This window comes from Lissotriton vulgaris, chromosome 4_1 (assembly GCF_964263255.1).
Source record: "Lissotriton vulgaris chromosome 4_1, aLisVul1.2, whole genome shotgun sequence".
Classification (NCBI taxonomy): Eukaryota; Metazoa; Chordata; class Amphibia; order Caudata; family Salamandridae; genus Lissotriton; species Lissotriton vulgaris.
In genome coordinates, this window is record NC_141691.1 from 763,790,193 (window position 1) to 763,806,224 (window position 16,032).

General features: G+C 42.3%; 1 protein-coding gene across 3 annotated transcripts in view; it reads right to left on the reverse strand.

Moving 5' to 3' along the window:
* LOC147722556 (serpin B10-like) overlaps window positions 1–16,032 on the reverse strand; it is a 206,064-nt gene that overhangs the window by 116,993 nt on the left and 73,039 nt on the right. For all 3 annotated transcript variants that reach the window (XM_086965090.1, XM_086965091.1, XM_086965092.1), the window contains exons 4-5: window positions 15,882–16,028; window positions 8,938–9,055 (exon numbers count right to left, since the gene is read on the reverse strand). In XM_086965090.1, coding sequence (XP_086821216.1) covers window positions 8,938–9,055; window positions 15,882–16,028 — 265 coding nt within the window. The remainder of the gene's footprint in view (window positions 1–8,937; window positions 9,056–15,881; window positions 16,029–16,032) is intronic.

Below are 16,032 nucleotides of genomic sequence, written 5' to 3' on the forward strand. Positions count from 1 at the left end.
TCATAAACCCCTTCATATTGCTTATACGAAACTTAAACTGTCCAAACTGAATGGAGGATTTGGATTACCTGATTTTTTCAAATACCATAGAGCATTTTTTTAAAAACAAAGTTCACATGCTTGGATCCTAATTACTCCCCTAAATGGTTATTGATTGAATGCAATTTGGTGTCACCATTTCCTCTCCCATGACTACTGTCCATTTCTAATTCAAATAAACTTTTTTAAATCCTCCACCATCATTGCTTCCACTAAATTGATTGTTGTTGATTTTGATTCTTCTTTTTCATCACGTATTTCAGGCTCTACTATGGTCTCCCTTTGGCATAATCCTTCACTAAAATGTAACCGTACAATTGCATTCTGGAAACTGTGGATTTCCGCTGCCATTTTCTTTCTTCAGGATGTTTATGTAGATGGTGCTTTATTATCGTTCTTTGAACTACAAGAGTGATTCATGTTACCCAAGTCCGAAGCCTTTAAATATGAATTTCTTTGCAACACACTACTTAAATGCTTTCCAAATGTGTTACCCCAAATAAAGACTCCGGACTCGATAAGTTGTATTAACGCTTTTCCGGCCTCCCAACATACGGTCTCCAAATTTCATTGTACAGATGCCAGTAACCTTACCTTTTTATCCACCTACTGGAATGCAGAACTTTCCTTGAATCTTTCATTAAAAGAGTTGAGACAAATATAGACTATCAGTATTTCAGGATGGGTTCCTTTATCATTATCCCAAACCAACGCCTTTATTTTGTTCAATTGTCTTTGGGCTCACTGTAAATTATTTAAGGCTAAACTTATAGATTCTCCACTTTGTTGGAACTGCAAATGTTATGATGGAACTTTGAAACATATGTCTTTTGATTGTAATGTAGTCGCTCACATTTTGAAAATGTTTAGGATATTATCACTAAAATCCTTCCAATCTCTGAGACTCTCACCTATAGTATACTTATTGGTAAATCTTACGTCCTATCATCCATTTTATTGGAGCCCCAGCTTAAACGTTAATCTCCTTATTTCTATTACTATTAAATCTATTACTTCCAATTGGAAATCATCTGAAGCAATATCAATTCAAGCATGGTGGTCATATGTTATTTTTATTAGATCTGGTGCTCACTTATCTTACAAAGGACCATTAAAAAACACATCGTCATTTCAACAGCTATGGAAACCAATTGAGGATTATAACGTGTTTAATAACCCTGCTTACTTTATTAACAGTTCTGTATCACCATTGTTTTGAGGAGTAGCCTTGTTTGTTTCTGTTTTCAACCTTTATAATTTTACTATTTTTCCATGACAATGGTAATCTTTTGGTATATTGATATTGTTATGATAATATTTTAGTGCTAGTATTATTGTATTATATATACCAATAATGTATCTTTTTTTTTGTTTGTCTTGTCTACAAAAATTCCTAATAAAATATTTTGAACACAAGAACCCCTGCCATAGGTGATGAACCAATCTGAATGTAAACATTTGGATGCAAATAGACAAATATATTACAAAAGCAATTGAGTTTAGTTGAACCATGTCCCTTGTAAACCAGCTGGGGTAACCTTAGATCTGAGCCCCAAAGTGGTCCTGGAAACAGGTCAGGAATCTGTATAGCTTATGCTGGTTGGGCCTATGTGTGAGAATAACCCACACCGCGGCAAGCTGGTCCTGTATGGAGCTCCGAGCCCCTGGGCTCTAATTACCTTCTCTGAATACTAGTTTAGAAATCTGGCCATCAGTCATTGTTTGGAGGATGTGGAGTGTCCTCGTCTGCAGGCTTTCCTCATGATGCCACCAAGTAAAAAGGACATCCCAGGACCTGTGTTTGTTTGTTAGCCACTACAGCTTCTTCAGTCCGCCTGTTTCCACATTTGGCTCATTCTACCTGAGTATACGGCTACAACTTGCATCCTGCTGTCAATCATTAGCAAGACTGTATTTCTTCTGTACCAAGGAGGACTCAAAGAGTAAACAATTTCCTCACCTGATAGCAGTGGTGGCCGATGCAAATAATAAGTGGTGTGGCAGGTGAATGGGCCGCGGGAGCGCTGGAGGAGAATGGGTGGGGTGCGTGGGAGGGGAGCTCAGGGGTGTTAAAAATAAAGAAAGAAAAGACTTACCTGATACTGCCGGCCGCCTCGCGCCTTGTTGCTCTTCTACTCTTAGTAGTCCCTGGGACACATCATAGACTCCCCATCCAATCCAGACACTGCTCTCATGCTATATCTAGCATGAGAGCAGCAAAGGGATTGGCCTGAGCGGGCTGGTCTGACACTGGCTCAGGCACAGAGAGTCCGTGCTGCTTTTCCATCCATCTGTGAATACAGCTGGGTTGGAGAAACCTAAGTGCGCATGTCTGTTTGGCTAGCCTAAGTCGACCAGCCAAAAAGACATGCACACTTGTATCAGTGTGTACCACTCCTCCTGCCAGTGTCAATCAGGGTGGCCTGGCCCCGTCCCACCCTTGAATCGACATACAGGCAAAAGCAAGAAAGAATAAAATGATAATAACATGTTTTATCATCACTTTAGTTTTCCTTTATTCACTGCCCAGAAAGCAGTGGGGCGGTGCTCCTCCGCTCTAATTGAGAGCCGCTGCTACTTGATAGGTGGAAAGGTCTACTTCCCCGGGAAACCCACTTGTTGAACTACCTTAGAATGTGATTATTTGGTGGAACACAGTATCCCAGAGACTGTGGCATATTTCACAATTGTATGGACTCTCTGCAAAATGTAGTCTGGGAGCCTTGAGATTTGCATACCTCCAAGAAATACATAGGCTTTATGCTGAATGAGTGCACCCTGAAGGCTGGGTCCCCCCTGCACCTCAAGTGTTGCAGAGGCCTGTGTAATGCCAATGCCTAGAAACACGATGCTGCTGCTATCCACTCACCCCACCTCCAAACTTCCTGGCTGCAAGCTATCGTATGACAGTTGCTTAGGCTTCATCATCAATTACCCAAAACAGCTATGCATTCTTGTTATCTACCTCATATTCATACACTGGAGCTTCAAGCCCTACAGCCCTCAGCATATCTAGAATCAGATACTGAGGACACAGTCTTCAGCATGTGCACCAACCTTTAATACTGACAGCCATTTTATTTTACAAAGAAGTGGACTCCAGAGTTGGACTCACAGAGAGACTAACTGTAGTTGACCCTTCAGTCAACGTGTATACAGTTGTGCGTGGTGCAAGGATGCCTGCATTGGAGCTAGACTGCCAAAAGGGCACCAGCACAGGAAAAAAAGGCAGGAATGAGCCATATTGCCTTAAATCACAGTTCAGTTTATTGTCTGGACTGCCCGTCAGCTTTCTGAATGGTAGAGTTAGGTTCTAGTCCTCTAAAAGAAGGTTGTCCAGATACCACTTTGAATTGCTTTTTAATGCACAATTTTGGGTTACCATAAACAGGGCCGGACTGGTAATCGAAAGCAGCCCTGGCAATTTTGAAGGACCAGCCACCAAGGGGCGGCTGGGGGTTTGGAGAGGTGCAAGTGTGAAGCACTGTTGCTTTGTTACTGGGGGCCGATACTGCAGCACCGCTGCAACACCAGCCTCCAGTAACAAAAAAACAGCACCAAACTGCTGCAAAACCGGACCCCACCCTTCCAGCCTGCCGGATAAACGCCAGATACCTGCTACGGCTAGTCCGTCCCTGACAATAAATAATGAGTGTTAATGATTTTTATGATGAATTCTAAATGCAAATACTCGATTATTAACATTGCACTTGAAACAAGTTTATTATGATATTTAGAAGTGTGTCAATTAATTTAGTTGTGCCATATTTTCATGAAGACACTATTCGAACTATTATGGATGCTGTTGTAATGCTGTTCAAACTGCTCCTGCTCATTCCCCCTCCCATACAAGTCGCACTGCATGTCTTCTCTCTCCACAGCCCTTGCAGAGCACGGGACACTGTGACGTAACTAGATATTTTCCTTAGAGTGCATTTATTATGAATGGGCTTCGTGTTCCTAATGTACCGAGTACCCAAGATCTTTTCCACTTATTTCTGATGTGACCTAGCAAGAATTCGCTGGTGTATGGGTCATTCCTCAAGTTATGTTTCATGTTGTGGTGTGCATCTCCAGACAGCAGCACCATATAAGGTGCTAGATAATTTCCCCAAAGTGGGCTAGTGTTGTGTACTTTATTACTAGGGTTTATATTCTGATTTGCCTAAAACGTGTTATCTCTAGTCATGACACTTTGAATTTGCCGTCTTTGCTCATTTAATGTGCTGAAATTTTCTCTATAAAACCCTGGTTGTGTAGGAGCCAAATGACTTTCCTTTTCAACCAGAGACTCTGTCCCATTTATTATAGAGATTTGTGACTTAATTACTCTGTAATGCTTAATTTTTGAGATTTTGCCATAAAACCATTGAACTTTTTCCTGATCTAGTACTCAGTTATTGAGTGGATCCAGTTACTTATTTTTATACTCTGCTAAATGAATGTTGAGTCTGATGTTGAGGAGGGTGTTCTTTATCTCAAGATCAATGACTGGAGCCGAGCCCCCTAAGGTACATTTTGGGATGATCTGAATTGCACGGTGTCTAAATTTTGTGGTTCGAGGTTCCCACACCCCCGTTATGCCACTGTGAGGGAGGGTCATTTTCTTTTAGCAGGTCTGGAAGTTTACTTCTTGTAGATCTGTAGACTTTATGGGAGTCACAAAAAAATCCCCCGAGTCCTCATGGAAATATAGTTAAAATGTTAAATTTAATAGAAATAGTGTCAACCCTTTACTTTGTGAAACCCTATACTTCACAATGCTGCACAATTGGTTTAGGTCAAACAGGCATATGGGTGGCGTTTGAATTTTTTCCACTTGTTGGACGACATACTATGTGGTATTCTTTGCATGTTCACTCTTTTCTTCCTTTCATTTCCCAACTGGGCGTAAGTGACAGATATCTTAGAAATGAACTATCACGAATATTTGATTTTTAATTCATTACAATTTATTCTAAAGTACAGATCACAAAATAAATGCCAATATTAGCCATTTCATTTATTTATTTATTTATTTACGCAACTTTTATAGCGCGACAAATACCCGAAGGTGTCTCGGCGCTGTGGAGCAACATAGGTTCATCATCCTACCGTCTTCTCACTGGTTAAACAACCATGTTTTCAGAAGCCTACGGAAACTAATCAGATTCGGAGCGGCTTTTATGGCAGTTGGCAGGAGATTCCAAAGTTTTGGAGTGGCCACGAGAAAGCGCCTATCGCCCCAGGTGACTGATCTTGTACGTGGCACCGGCAGAAGACTGGTATTGGCCGATCTTAGTTGCCTTCTGGGGGTATAGAGCTGAAAAGCTTCGATCAAGAATCTGGGTCCTGTGCCATGTATGGCCTTATAAGCAATGCAGAGGGCCTTGAATTTAACGCAGCTCTCAACTCTCAGCCAGTGAAGCTGACGAATACCAGAGGTGGTAGATTTGCGGCGAGGGATGTTGAGGAGAATCCTAGCAGCCGCGTTCTGAATAGATTGCAGCTTCATGATGACACGCTTCTGAGTGTGGAGGAAGAGAGCGTTCCCATAATCTATTTTTGAGAAGACTAAGGTAGAAACCAGAGTCTTCCCAGCTGACGGAGGGAGATAAGGTAGCAGCTTCTTGATCTTTTTCAAGATGTAGAATGAAGATGACACAACCTTATTGACATGGAGGTCAAAGACCAGCTTGTTGTCGAAAATCACTCCCAGGTTTCTGGCTTTTTCCACTGGGACAGGTGGATGGCCGAGCTTATCTGGCCACCAACTGAGGGACCATTCAGGGGAGAGTTTTCCGAAGGTCATGATCTCGGTCTTGTCAGAGTTGAGCCTGAGGCAATTCAAGGCCATCCAAGTACTGACCTCGAGCATAGCTTTCTGGAAGTTGGCTGCTACAGTAAGGCCATCCTTATGGATACCCAGCACCAGCTGGGTATCTGCATACGATGTTAACTGTATCCCATAGGCCTTTATTATCCTCGCTAAGTCCGCTACATAGATGTTAAAGAGCATGGGACTTAGCGAGGAGCCTTGTGGGACTCCACAAGGGAGTGCAGAGATGGGAGAATAAAAGTCTCCGAGCCTTACTGTCTGGGTACGGTTTGCCAGGAAGGATGAAATAAGATCCTTAGCCCGACCATTTATCCCCAGAGTTGTGACACGGTCGACAAGAGTGACATGGTCGACCGTGTCAAAGGCTGCTGACAAATCCAAAAGGATAAGAACAGCCGCCCCTCCCTGATCCATGATCGTCCTGATCTCATCAGAGGCCTTTATCAAGACAGTCTCTGTTCCATGCCCTCTCCTGAATCCAAACTGCGTTTCGTCGAGAAGTTGGTGAGTCTCGACGAACTCTGAGAGCTGCTGATTCATCAGATATTCGCATACTTTGGCAGGAAAGGGCAGGCACGCAATCGGTCTATAACTTGCGACGGCAGTAGGATCTAAGGACGGTTTTTTTAGGAGGGGTTTAATAACAGCCTTCTTCCATATACTAGGAAATTGGCCTGTTAGGAATATGTTATTGCAGATTTCCATCAATGGGAGTGAGATCACTTCTGTGAGTTTCTGCATCACGGACGGAGGACAGGGGTCCAAAGGAGAGCCTGATTTAATGGTGGAGATGATTTTGATCACATCCTGATGTGAAACAGGTGAAAAACAAGAGAAGGAGTCGGGATTAGGGTGTGACAGTATTTCTTTCCTGCTGTCACCTCTATGTTCAGTTCTGAGGTCATTTCCAAATGAAGCGTAAATATCTTCATCATCCTTTTAATGAGTGCTGTACCAGTGGTGCAGCCGAAGCTCAACAGCAGTGCGCTCCATGCACCAAGATGGACCACCCTCCCCACTGAACGTCAAGATGGCGTCTAACAATGGTTAAAGACATGCCTTTTCAGAGAAGAGATTGATCAGGCCTTTTCTTAAGAGGGGCTACTGAGCATGCCTCGTGATTTGGCAAGGGTTATTGTGGGGTTTCAATGTCAGGCTCTTGTGAAAGCGGAGAGAACACTGATAGGGACACGAAGGGAGGCAGAGGTGTGGCGCAGCGGCCAGTACGGCTCACTCCGGAGCACAGGGCTCATGGCTCGATCCCCGACAGCAGCTCAGCTCAGCATCATGTGACTCTAGGAAATAGCTCACTTAATCTCCTCAACTGCCCCCAGCGCCTGGATACCCCTAGGGGTGATAAGTTTGCGCTTTACAAATGTGAAATTATAATGCTATGAAGGGTGTTCTTATTTTTGGTGTCTCCAGCTGCACCACATGTGCCTACATCGTTACCATAATCCTGCTGTGCTGGCAACAACTATTCACATTGGTAACTGGTTTGAACACATCCCAAAAAAAAAACAGAGGGCCTTATTTATGAGGCCTTGTGACAGTTTTGTGCTTCCGTTGTGTCACTTTTTGTGATGCATCGGCGGCGTAAAACATGCCTCCTGTTGCACCCTATTTTCAAAGTGACGAGTCACTTTGTAAACGCCTGCACTACATTATACCTGCGCTAGGTATAATGTATGCAGGGTGGGCGATCCCACATAAGTAAGCCTCGTAGAAATGACGCAGTGAAATCTACCTGATTTCACTGCGCCACTTCTAGGGTGCATATGCGTCAATATCTTACGCCTGCCCCACAGCAAGCGTAAGACTCACACCAGCCCTTTTACTTTGGGCTTGCCCAATGTGAAAGGACACATTGCTGGAGTTGCGTCACTTTTGTGACACACTCCAGCAATGCGTCACTTTTGCGCCATACAGATACGACAGAAATACTGACGTATCTGTAACTCCTTGCGACATGATGCGTCATACAGTAAATATGACGCAAGGAGGGCGCACTGAGAAGTGACGCATCGCTGCTTTCACGCAGCGATGCGTCACTTCTCATAAATTAGGCCCAAGGTGTGCTGAAGAGTAGATCAACATTGTTCTAGAGCACCTAAAGCCAGCAGACAAGCCTTCCCACTGCCCCATGTGCCGAAAGAAGAGAGCTTCTGCTGACAGCACCCGACCACTATTTACATGAAGGGCCTGATGCTGGCTAGTGACAACGGGTGACGTGTGCAATAACACTTGCGGCCACATGCATCAAGCTGTTTAGGAATCGCAAACGGTGCGATTCGGTAAAATCGGCCGTTTGCGATTCCTAAATACCTTTTTAGTATGCATCAAGCATTTTTGGAAAAATCGTTATTTTTAGCGAATTCCAAAAATGCGATTGCTCTTAAGGAATCGCAAATTTGCGATTCCTTAAAAGCAGTGCATGATTAATTTTAAAATTGCGAATTCGCATTTAGGGTGGGCAAATTACCACGAGGGTGAACCTCGTGGTAATTATTTGCGAAAAAGGTTTAAAATGCTCAAAATAGCATTTTAAACACTGTCATGTTACAGACACACATGTCCTTAGGACATGTGTGTGTGAAACATCCATTTAAAAATACATTTCAGGGGTGCAGGGGGGGTCATTTGGACCCCCCCCCCTGCACCCATGGAATGTATTAACATTTTGCGAATTCCAATTTGCGAATTCGCAATTCCCATTGATTCCTATGGGCCTTTTGGCCCATAGGAATCAATGGGAATTGCGAAATCGCAAATTGGAATTCGCATAATATTTGCGATTCGGTAAAAAATGCGATTTTTACCGAATCGCAAATATTATGCACTTTCAATCATGCATCCCGTTTTGCGATTCCTTATTTGCGATTCGGTAAAAATCGCAAATTAGGAATCGCAAAATCGGACTTTGATGCATGTGGGCCTTGATTTGTAAGAAAGGGAGATAAAACACAGGAAGAAATGAGTGTAAATAGAAAGAGCTCAACAATGTTAGGAATGGAGGAAGGAGGAGAGGGAGGAAAGAAAGAAGCTAAAGGTAGAAAGGAACATTCGTGCTGTGTGCTTACTCTTGGTTTTGGTTTCAACCCAGCCGTTTATCTTCTTTCGGGCATTTTCCGCATCTCCAGCGAAGTTGACACTTTCTGGCTGCACGTCAAAGTACTTCTTAATGTCAGTGGTATAATCCTTGGATGCAAGAAAAGATAGGCCTGTTAACGAGTCATTTCATGTTCAGGAAAATGGTACGTAAAATAGAGGGCTTGGCCCCAGCTGCATCATATCAAGATGGTGTTATTACTACGCTATAAAATACACAAATAAAAAGACACAGATTACAATATGGGCGATCCCTGCGACTGGGGGGCAAGAAAACCCAAAGCGACTGATAGCTTCACCATAATAGCATGTTATGAAAGTGATTCAAAATGGTTTGTACCACTAAACTGTTTGCCATTGGCTAAAGAAGTGAATGAAGGAGCTTAAACATAACGAGTGAACGTAAGCTTTATTTCGATGACGTACAGAACAGCGACAACATATTACGTCACATCCTGGGTGTAACTGAACTGGTGGGCCAGAGAGGTCATATTGACATTTCAATGGTGCAATCATTTTCAATACATTCTTCAGGATTAAGAGTAGGCTCCAAGTTCTAATGGACAGGGGGGCAAACAACCAGACAAAATCCCAGAGAGAATTGCTGACAAGGCTCCACTACTGTGCACAAAAGAGGAAAATCTTGCTGAAGGTGAACAGGAAAATGTCGGTCGTCTTTGTCCAAGCAAATATCAAGCTATTGAATGATCTGTCACTAGTAAAAGAAGAGCCGGCCGGTAGCAAGCTGATTATTGGGTTACTATCAAAGGAGGTGAGTCCGGGTGGCCTTTTCTTTTAGACATTCCATACAATCTCACGCATCAGGAAGGGAGGAAAATATCGAACATAAGCTCAGAAGCAGCAGAGACAAACCATTTTCGAAACAAGCATTGGCAAAGCCAAGAGTTCGGGTGCTTCGGTCTAAAAAAAGGACACACAAGTAGTCCCTAGCACTGACGAGAACTACTTGTGTGTGGATGTACTCTTTGTGAAAGGGCAGCATGCGTGACTCACAGTAAAGTCAGCCAATGGTGGAACGGGTCTGACTTATTGCCCTATGAAGCATGCAAGAGTGGGTGGAAGTAAAAAACATGAGTGGGACATCTACACACAAATGTATGAAGTCAGGATGAAAAACCTTATAACTAATTATGTTACCCGCCTAGTTTTAGTGAGATCAAAAGGCCTTGGATAATACCAGACCTAAAAAGCCGGTTGATTTGCACGCATACTAAAACAATAAATGACAACTTCATTAAGAAAAGTTTCAAATGGACACAATTTGGTATGTTGTGAAATAGCAGCAGTCAGATAATAAAAAGGCCACTCCAAAAGGAATTTACAACACCTATAGCAGGAGACAGTAACTGATAACGCTGGAATGTGCTCTGTGATCAACATGGAGAGCAGGTAGAATGCACAATGCTATCTCAACAGACTCTAAACACACATGCAACACCAAAGTAATAAAGTAAAAATAAAAACATAGACACTGTGGAGTGCTACGTTGTGTGCGGATGTGCTCCTTGTGAAAGAGCAAAATACAGTCACTCAAGGTAAAGTAATCCAGTGACTGACGTGGGTTGACCTCCCGCACCATGCTGTACGCTATAGTGGGCGGTAGCAAAATGTGAACAACACACCAACAGACCAATGGATGAAGAAAGTTGACTGAAAGCCCCTGTTAAATATGTATTAATAATATATATTTTAAAATATTGAAAAGTCTTGTCTGGTCTCAGACCTAAAGAGGAGGTTATATGAGAAGTAACCATGAAATGAGCAGTTCACTAAGGGTCCTGGGCTTCTGAAAGGTCAAAGCATCACAAACGGGCAACTCAGTCTACAGCAAAGGGTGCAAAGATAACAAACTGAGGTTGAGTAAGGGGGACTCATAGGAATTTAAAGAATTTGGATTGTGCTGAAGGAAGTCAGAATGTGGCCACCGATCCTGAAGTTCTCTTGACAGAAATATTGCCTTTGAGACTCAAGGAAAGAAGTTTTTGTTTCAATTTTGGTTCTACATAAGGAAAAGGGGTAGATGCAGAGATGCTGGGAACACTTTGCACTGTGAAGAATATAGTTAGAGGAAGTAAAAGCATACTGAGAAGAAGAGTGGTATTAAGATCCAGTGTTCTGATATTAAGGGGTTATTTACTATGTTGAAACAAATTGGTTAACCTTGGCCCTTCTGCTACTGTGAGTTGTGTAAGTTGTACATGACGTGTGATTCATGGACGTATGTCTTACACGTAAAGTAGTTTAAAAGATGGATATTGGAAAAAGAGATATTATGTTTGAAAGTTAGATTTGGGATTTATTAGGCATTTAGGTCCTCTGAAAATGGTTATAACAATATTTTTTGCTGGCTCTGAGGACTGTTATGTTATATAATTTAGAATGTTCTGGACGGAACTCACTATCACTAGAAATATCAAAATTAATAGAAGTGTATATGTCATTGGAATTCTTTTATGAGTGTTACTGCTCAAAGTATTAATGGGGAATATATTGTTGATGCTTTGATTTTATCTGCGGTGGAACTGTGTAATGTTAGGAGAAAAGGGAAAAAAATGGATCATGAGATATGATTTCAGATTACATTTTACCAGGCACATGGGTCCAAATTGTACTGGTACTGAAACATAGATCATGCTTTGCCACTAAAAGCTTGTACTCAATGCAAAGCCATAGAAGAACTCCAGCTTCAGGCCATTAACTCTACAGATGAACTATTGCATAGGATTTGGGATTCCAGAAAGGGACGGGTGAAATTATGTGAGAGGATGTGGCCCATTGGCTAGAGCGGCCAACCTCAAAGCTGAGAAACTGGATTGGAGTCTCAGCAGGGACGCTCAACATCCTGTGATTCTGGGCAAATCACGTAATCTCCCCGTGCCTAAATAAATGAATGTGTCCATCTGTACCACTACTGGTGCTCAATGTAAAGGGCGCTGATACCTTTGGGTCGGGTTCGCGCTACATAACACTCCAAAAAAAAAAATCTAGGGCTTGTACCATATTAAATAGTAACTACAGCAGCCAAAAATTGGATGAAAAATGTTACTTATCAGTGCAAGTCAAACAAATTAGGATGCATTTTGTCACTGTTCCTATGGTGAATCAGACCTGCATCTGCACCATTTGAACTTATTCCTTATTTTGTAGTAATATCAAAGATTAGAGTTATCAGTTTTCTACACCTAACCTTACTCAAAACAAAACCATGAGCAAGGGGTTCTAGACCACAGATTGTGAGAAAGGGTAACACTCAAGATGGGCCTTCATTACGAGTTGCCTTTTAATCCAGATGAGGATGGTAAGAGCAGTTACTAGCCCCATTGGAATTAAGAGATCTGCGGAAACACTGCAGATCTTTTACTTTCAGGCAGAAATTTCAGTGGCTAAAAGCATCTGAACTCTCCCAGTGAAAGTCTGGCCCAAAATGAGGAATTATTGGAATTTTTGGACCAGAAATTACACTTTGCCATGGTAATTACGCAATTCTTAGTGGAAGTTGAAAGAGTATAATAATTTTTTCAGAATTATGTAGGATTTATAGAAATGTGGAAGTAGAAAAACTCCCTTTAGGTCTGTCGACTAGACATACAGTTTCCAATATACATCAAATGGAGTTTGGGTCAGCTCCTTGCTCATGATTGGATGGCTTTGTTATGTATCTCGGTTCAATTATCTTGATTCAATAGATTTCCTCTGTATTTATGTATTTGCCCACTGCAGGAGCTTTGCAGTCTCACAGAGATATGAATAGATGAGTTGTATCCTCCACTGCATATTTCACTAAACACTTTTTAGGTTTCGCCTAGCGTTGCTGCGCACATGCGTAGCTCGCTTTGCGAGATTTATTGTTAATGAGGACTTTTACAAATGGGCTTGAAGCCACGCCCCTCATTTCCATTGGGTAGCGTCCGCGTTTATGGTAAATGCTGACTTCCTATTGGAAAGGATGGGTTTCGTTGCCTCCCTTTGTCATTTTGGTCCGGCCCATCCAGACTGGATCGCCTGCATTACGGCTGTCATGGCGAAGTTTCTTATCAGAAGCTTTGTCACACTACTTTGCACGTGCCAGTCTGGCTCTCTGATTGGGCCGGGTAAAAAAGGAGACTTGGCGCCGCATGTTCATTTTTGCATTTCACTTTCACTTTAAAGTGAAAGCGCGATGCAAAAATAAACAACGGATGCAAATGCTTGTTTGCTTTTATTATAAGAATTACCTCAGTTTTTCGTTTACTTTTCATCCCCCTTCAACCCCTGCACCATATTTTCAACACTCCTAGCTCGCTCCCCATCCCATTATAGGGCAGATTGTGCTCTCTTCTGGCCCCACTTCATGTCATACTCCCTGTGTTTTGATTTTCTTTTTACAAAGGCTCAGCTGCTGCAAAGTACTGCCAAGCTGATTGCATCCTATCCTCAGTTTTTTCCCTTTTTTACATGTCAATATAGTGTTTTAATATGGCCATCCACCATGTTAAAATGGTAAGTTAGAAAAATTCAAAATGGACCACTTGCGTCATGATTCAGAAGCAGGCACAAATCAAAATGCACATCTGTTGTGATACACTTGTGTACATGCGTCACGACGTGTACATCTGGCATGACGTCTTCATGCCTTCAGCGCGGAGGGCATGTCTAAGTTGTGTGCATTTTTAGAATTGTGTGCATGAGAAGTCATATACTACTTGTATACTCTCAAATGTTTTGACATCCCATCTTCAATGATGTCTCGTATTTGGAGATCCCGAGTATATCCCATCTGTCAAAGCCCTGTAATCAGGGAACTTCCTTTTAGCATCTCCCACACCCATAGCATTTTGGCCTTCATGAAGTTCTCTTTACATCCTATATGTGCAAATGTTTTATGCCAGGCTATCAATGCAGCCCGAGTTGGAGACTCAGGGTTCTACTATCTTTGCCATTGTGAAAGTAGTGCTCCCATGTGGGGTACACCAATAGCTGGGGCATAGACCCAGTCATTAATAGCTTGTTTCTGGGCAGTTAAGTAGTATGCCCTAAGGTGTGGTAAGGCAATCCTTCCATTATATACAGATCAGTATAAGGTGTTCACTGCTATCCGCAGGACTGCCCCATTCTACAGTAGTAATCTCACGTCCCTGTCTAGCCTAAGAAAGTTGGACTAAGAAATTAAGTGATAAATTTAGTTTGAGTTAACGCTATAATCTTAATCTTCTGTAGTAGGTTAATCTGTGCATCTTTGGCCTCAAGATAGACAACATTAGCATAGTCTACACAAAGGAGGATTAGGAAGTTGACCACTGGAGCAGGATACTAAGGTAGAAGAAAGGGCAGAATTTTATTCCAAATCATGAAGAAGCCGAACACAGGAAGTCTGGAGTTTGTGGACTTAGAAGACAAACAAAGATTTTTATCAAACCAGGAATGTGTGGTTTATAACTCTTTTTGCAGAAGAATGTAGGTTACTCATGACAGCGAGCCAGAGATAATTGAAACAAGTAGTAAGTACATTTATTACTAATACTCAGGATTTCGGTCATGTTACTATTAAGCTTCAAAAGGTGTGCTGCCACCCAGCCTTCAATGGCGAGAGGTCAATCCTTAAGAGGAGGTACCTCCGAACCCAATGGACAGACCAACTTCAAGAGCACATGGCGTCATCAGCATACACGTACACATGAAACCCAAACTTACTAATAAACTCTAATAACAGAACAGAAATAGTAAATAGAATAGAGAAAATGCAGAAGCCTGAGACACCCGCATCTCACCCTCATGTCTTTGGGATGGAACAGAGGTAGGAAGCCTGATTGACGGCAGGCTGGGAGAAAAGGAGTAAAACCAGTTTAGAGCAGGGTCAGTCTGGCCGAGGTTTGCTAGCTGATCAAGGAGGATCTGATGGTCTGCAGTATCAGAGGTTGCAGACAGACCTGGAAGCTTAAGACTGTAGTCTGATATTGGTCGTTCGTGAATCATAGATTGTCAAATGTGGTTGCAAGAACCATCTTAGTATTTTGTCCTGGACAAAATCGTGCCTTCAACTGATCAAGTAATTCTCTTGCTTCTGAGGTGGCAGTAAGTCATTTAGCAAGATGCTGTTCCATAATCCTGGCCAGTGCTGGGATGGGATTACAACTAGTTGGGTCCACCGGGGCCACATCTACCGTACTCAAGAGGTGGGGGATCACTCCCTTTTACAGAAAGCACAGCCAAATCCCTCACGAAAAAAGAAGTGTTGATGTCATGAGCTACCAGGCAAGATATTTTAGTTGCTGGTGGTTTCAGAATAGCCGCTGGACCTGGATGAAGACTAGGCAGCAATTTTAAAAGTGTCTCATGGCTGCTGATGGGAAGAGTGAAGGCATGTGGCAAAGAAGTCAACATTCGCAGCAAAAGGACAGTTCTCATATCCAATGAACTTTGCATCTTGCTCTAGCTTGTAGGAATATTGACTCAAAGTTAGAGAAACTGTACCTCAATAAGGACTGGTGCACATTTACACATGCAAATTCAATTGCTCAACTTCGAGTAAAGCTCAATCCATTTGTGTATTAAATAAGTCTGAACATTTGGGCATTACCTGAATCTGAGAACCTAATCAATACATTATTTTCTAAATACTAAATCAATGCTCAACTAGCTCAGGAAAAAGCTTCATGTATAGTTGCGTAATTTGCAATTTCATCAAGTGCAATTCTGGTTTTGTGGTATACTGGTTTAAAAATGTGTTTCACTTTGAGTGCTCAACTAGTTTCATCATTTCAAAGGGGTCGATGACGATGCTCAACTTTCTGTGAATAAAGGGTTAGTAAGCTCTCACGAAAATATCTCGAGGGGGTTGGTTGGAACAGCAAAGAAGAAACTGTTAAGAAAACAATATATTTTGATTTTATAGTTCTTAGTCGAGTATTTCACTCACCTGCTTGACCTGGTATGTCTTTTCCACATACATGTTGCTGGCAGTTTCAAGGGTGTAGTTACTGCTGGGTTTATTGATTTCAGCACTCAGTGCCTTGAAGGCAGGCAGGATGTTTTGGGTTTCAACACCTGCATCAAGGTGGGCCCTCTGG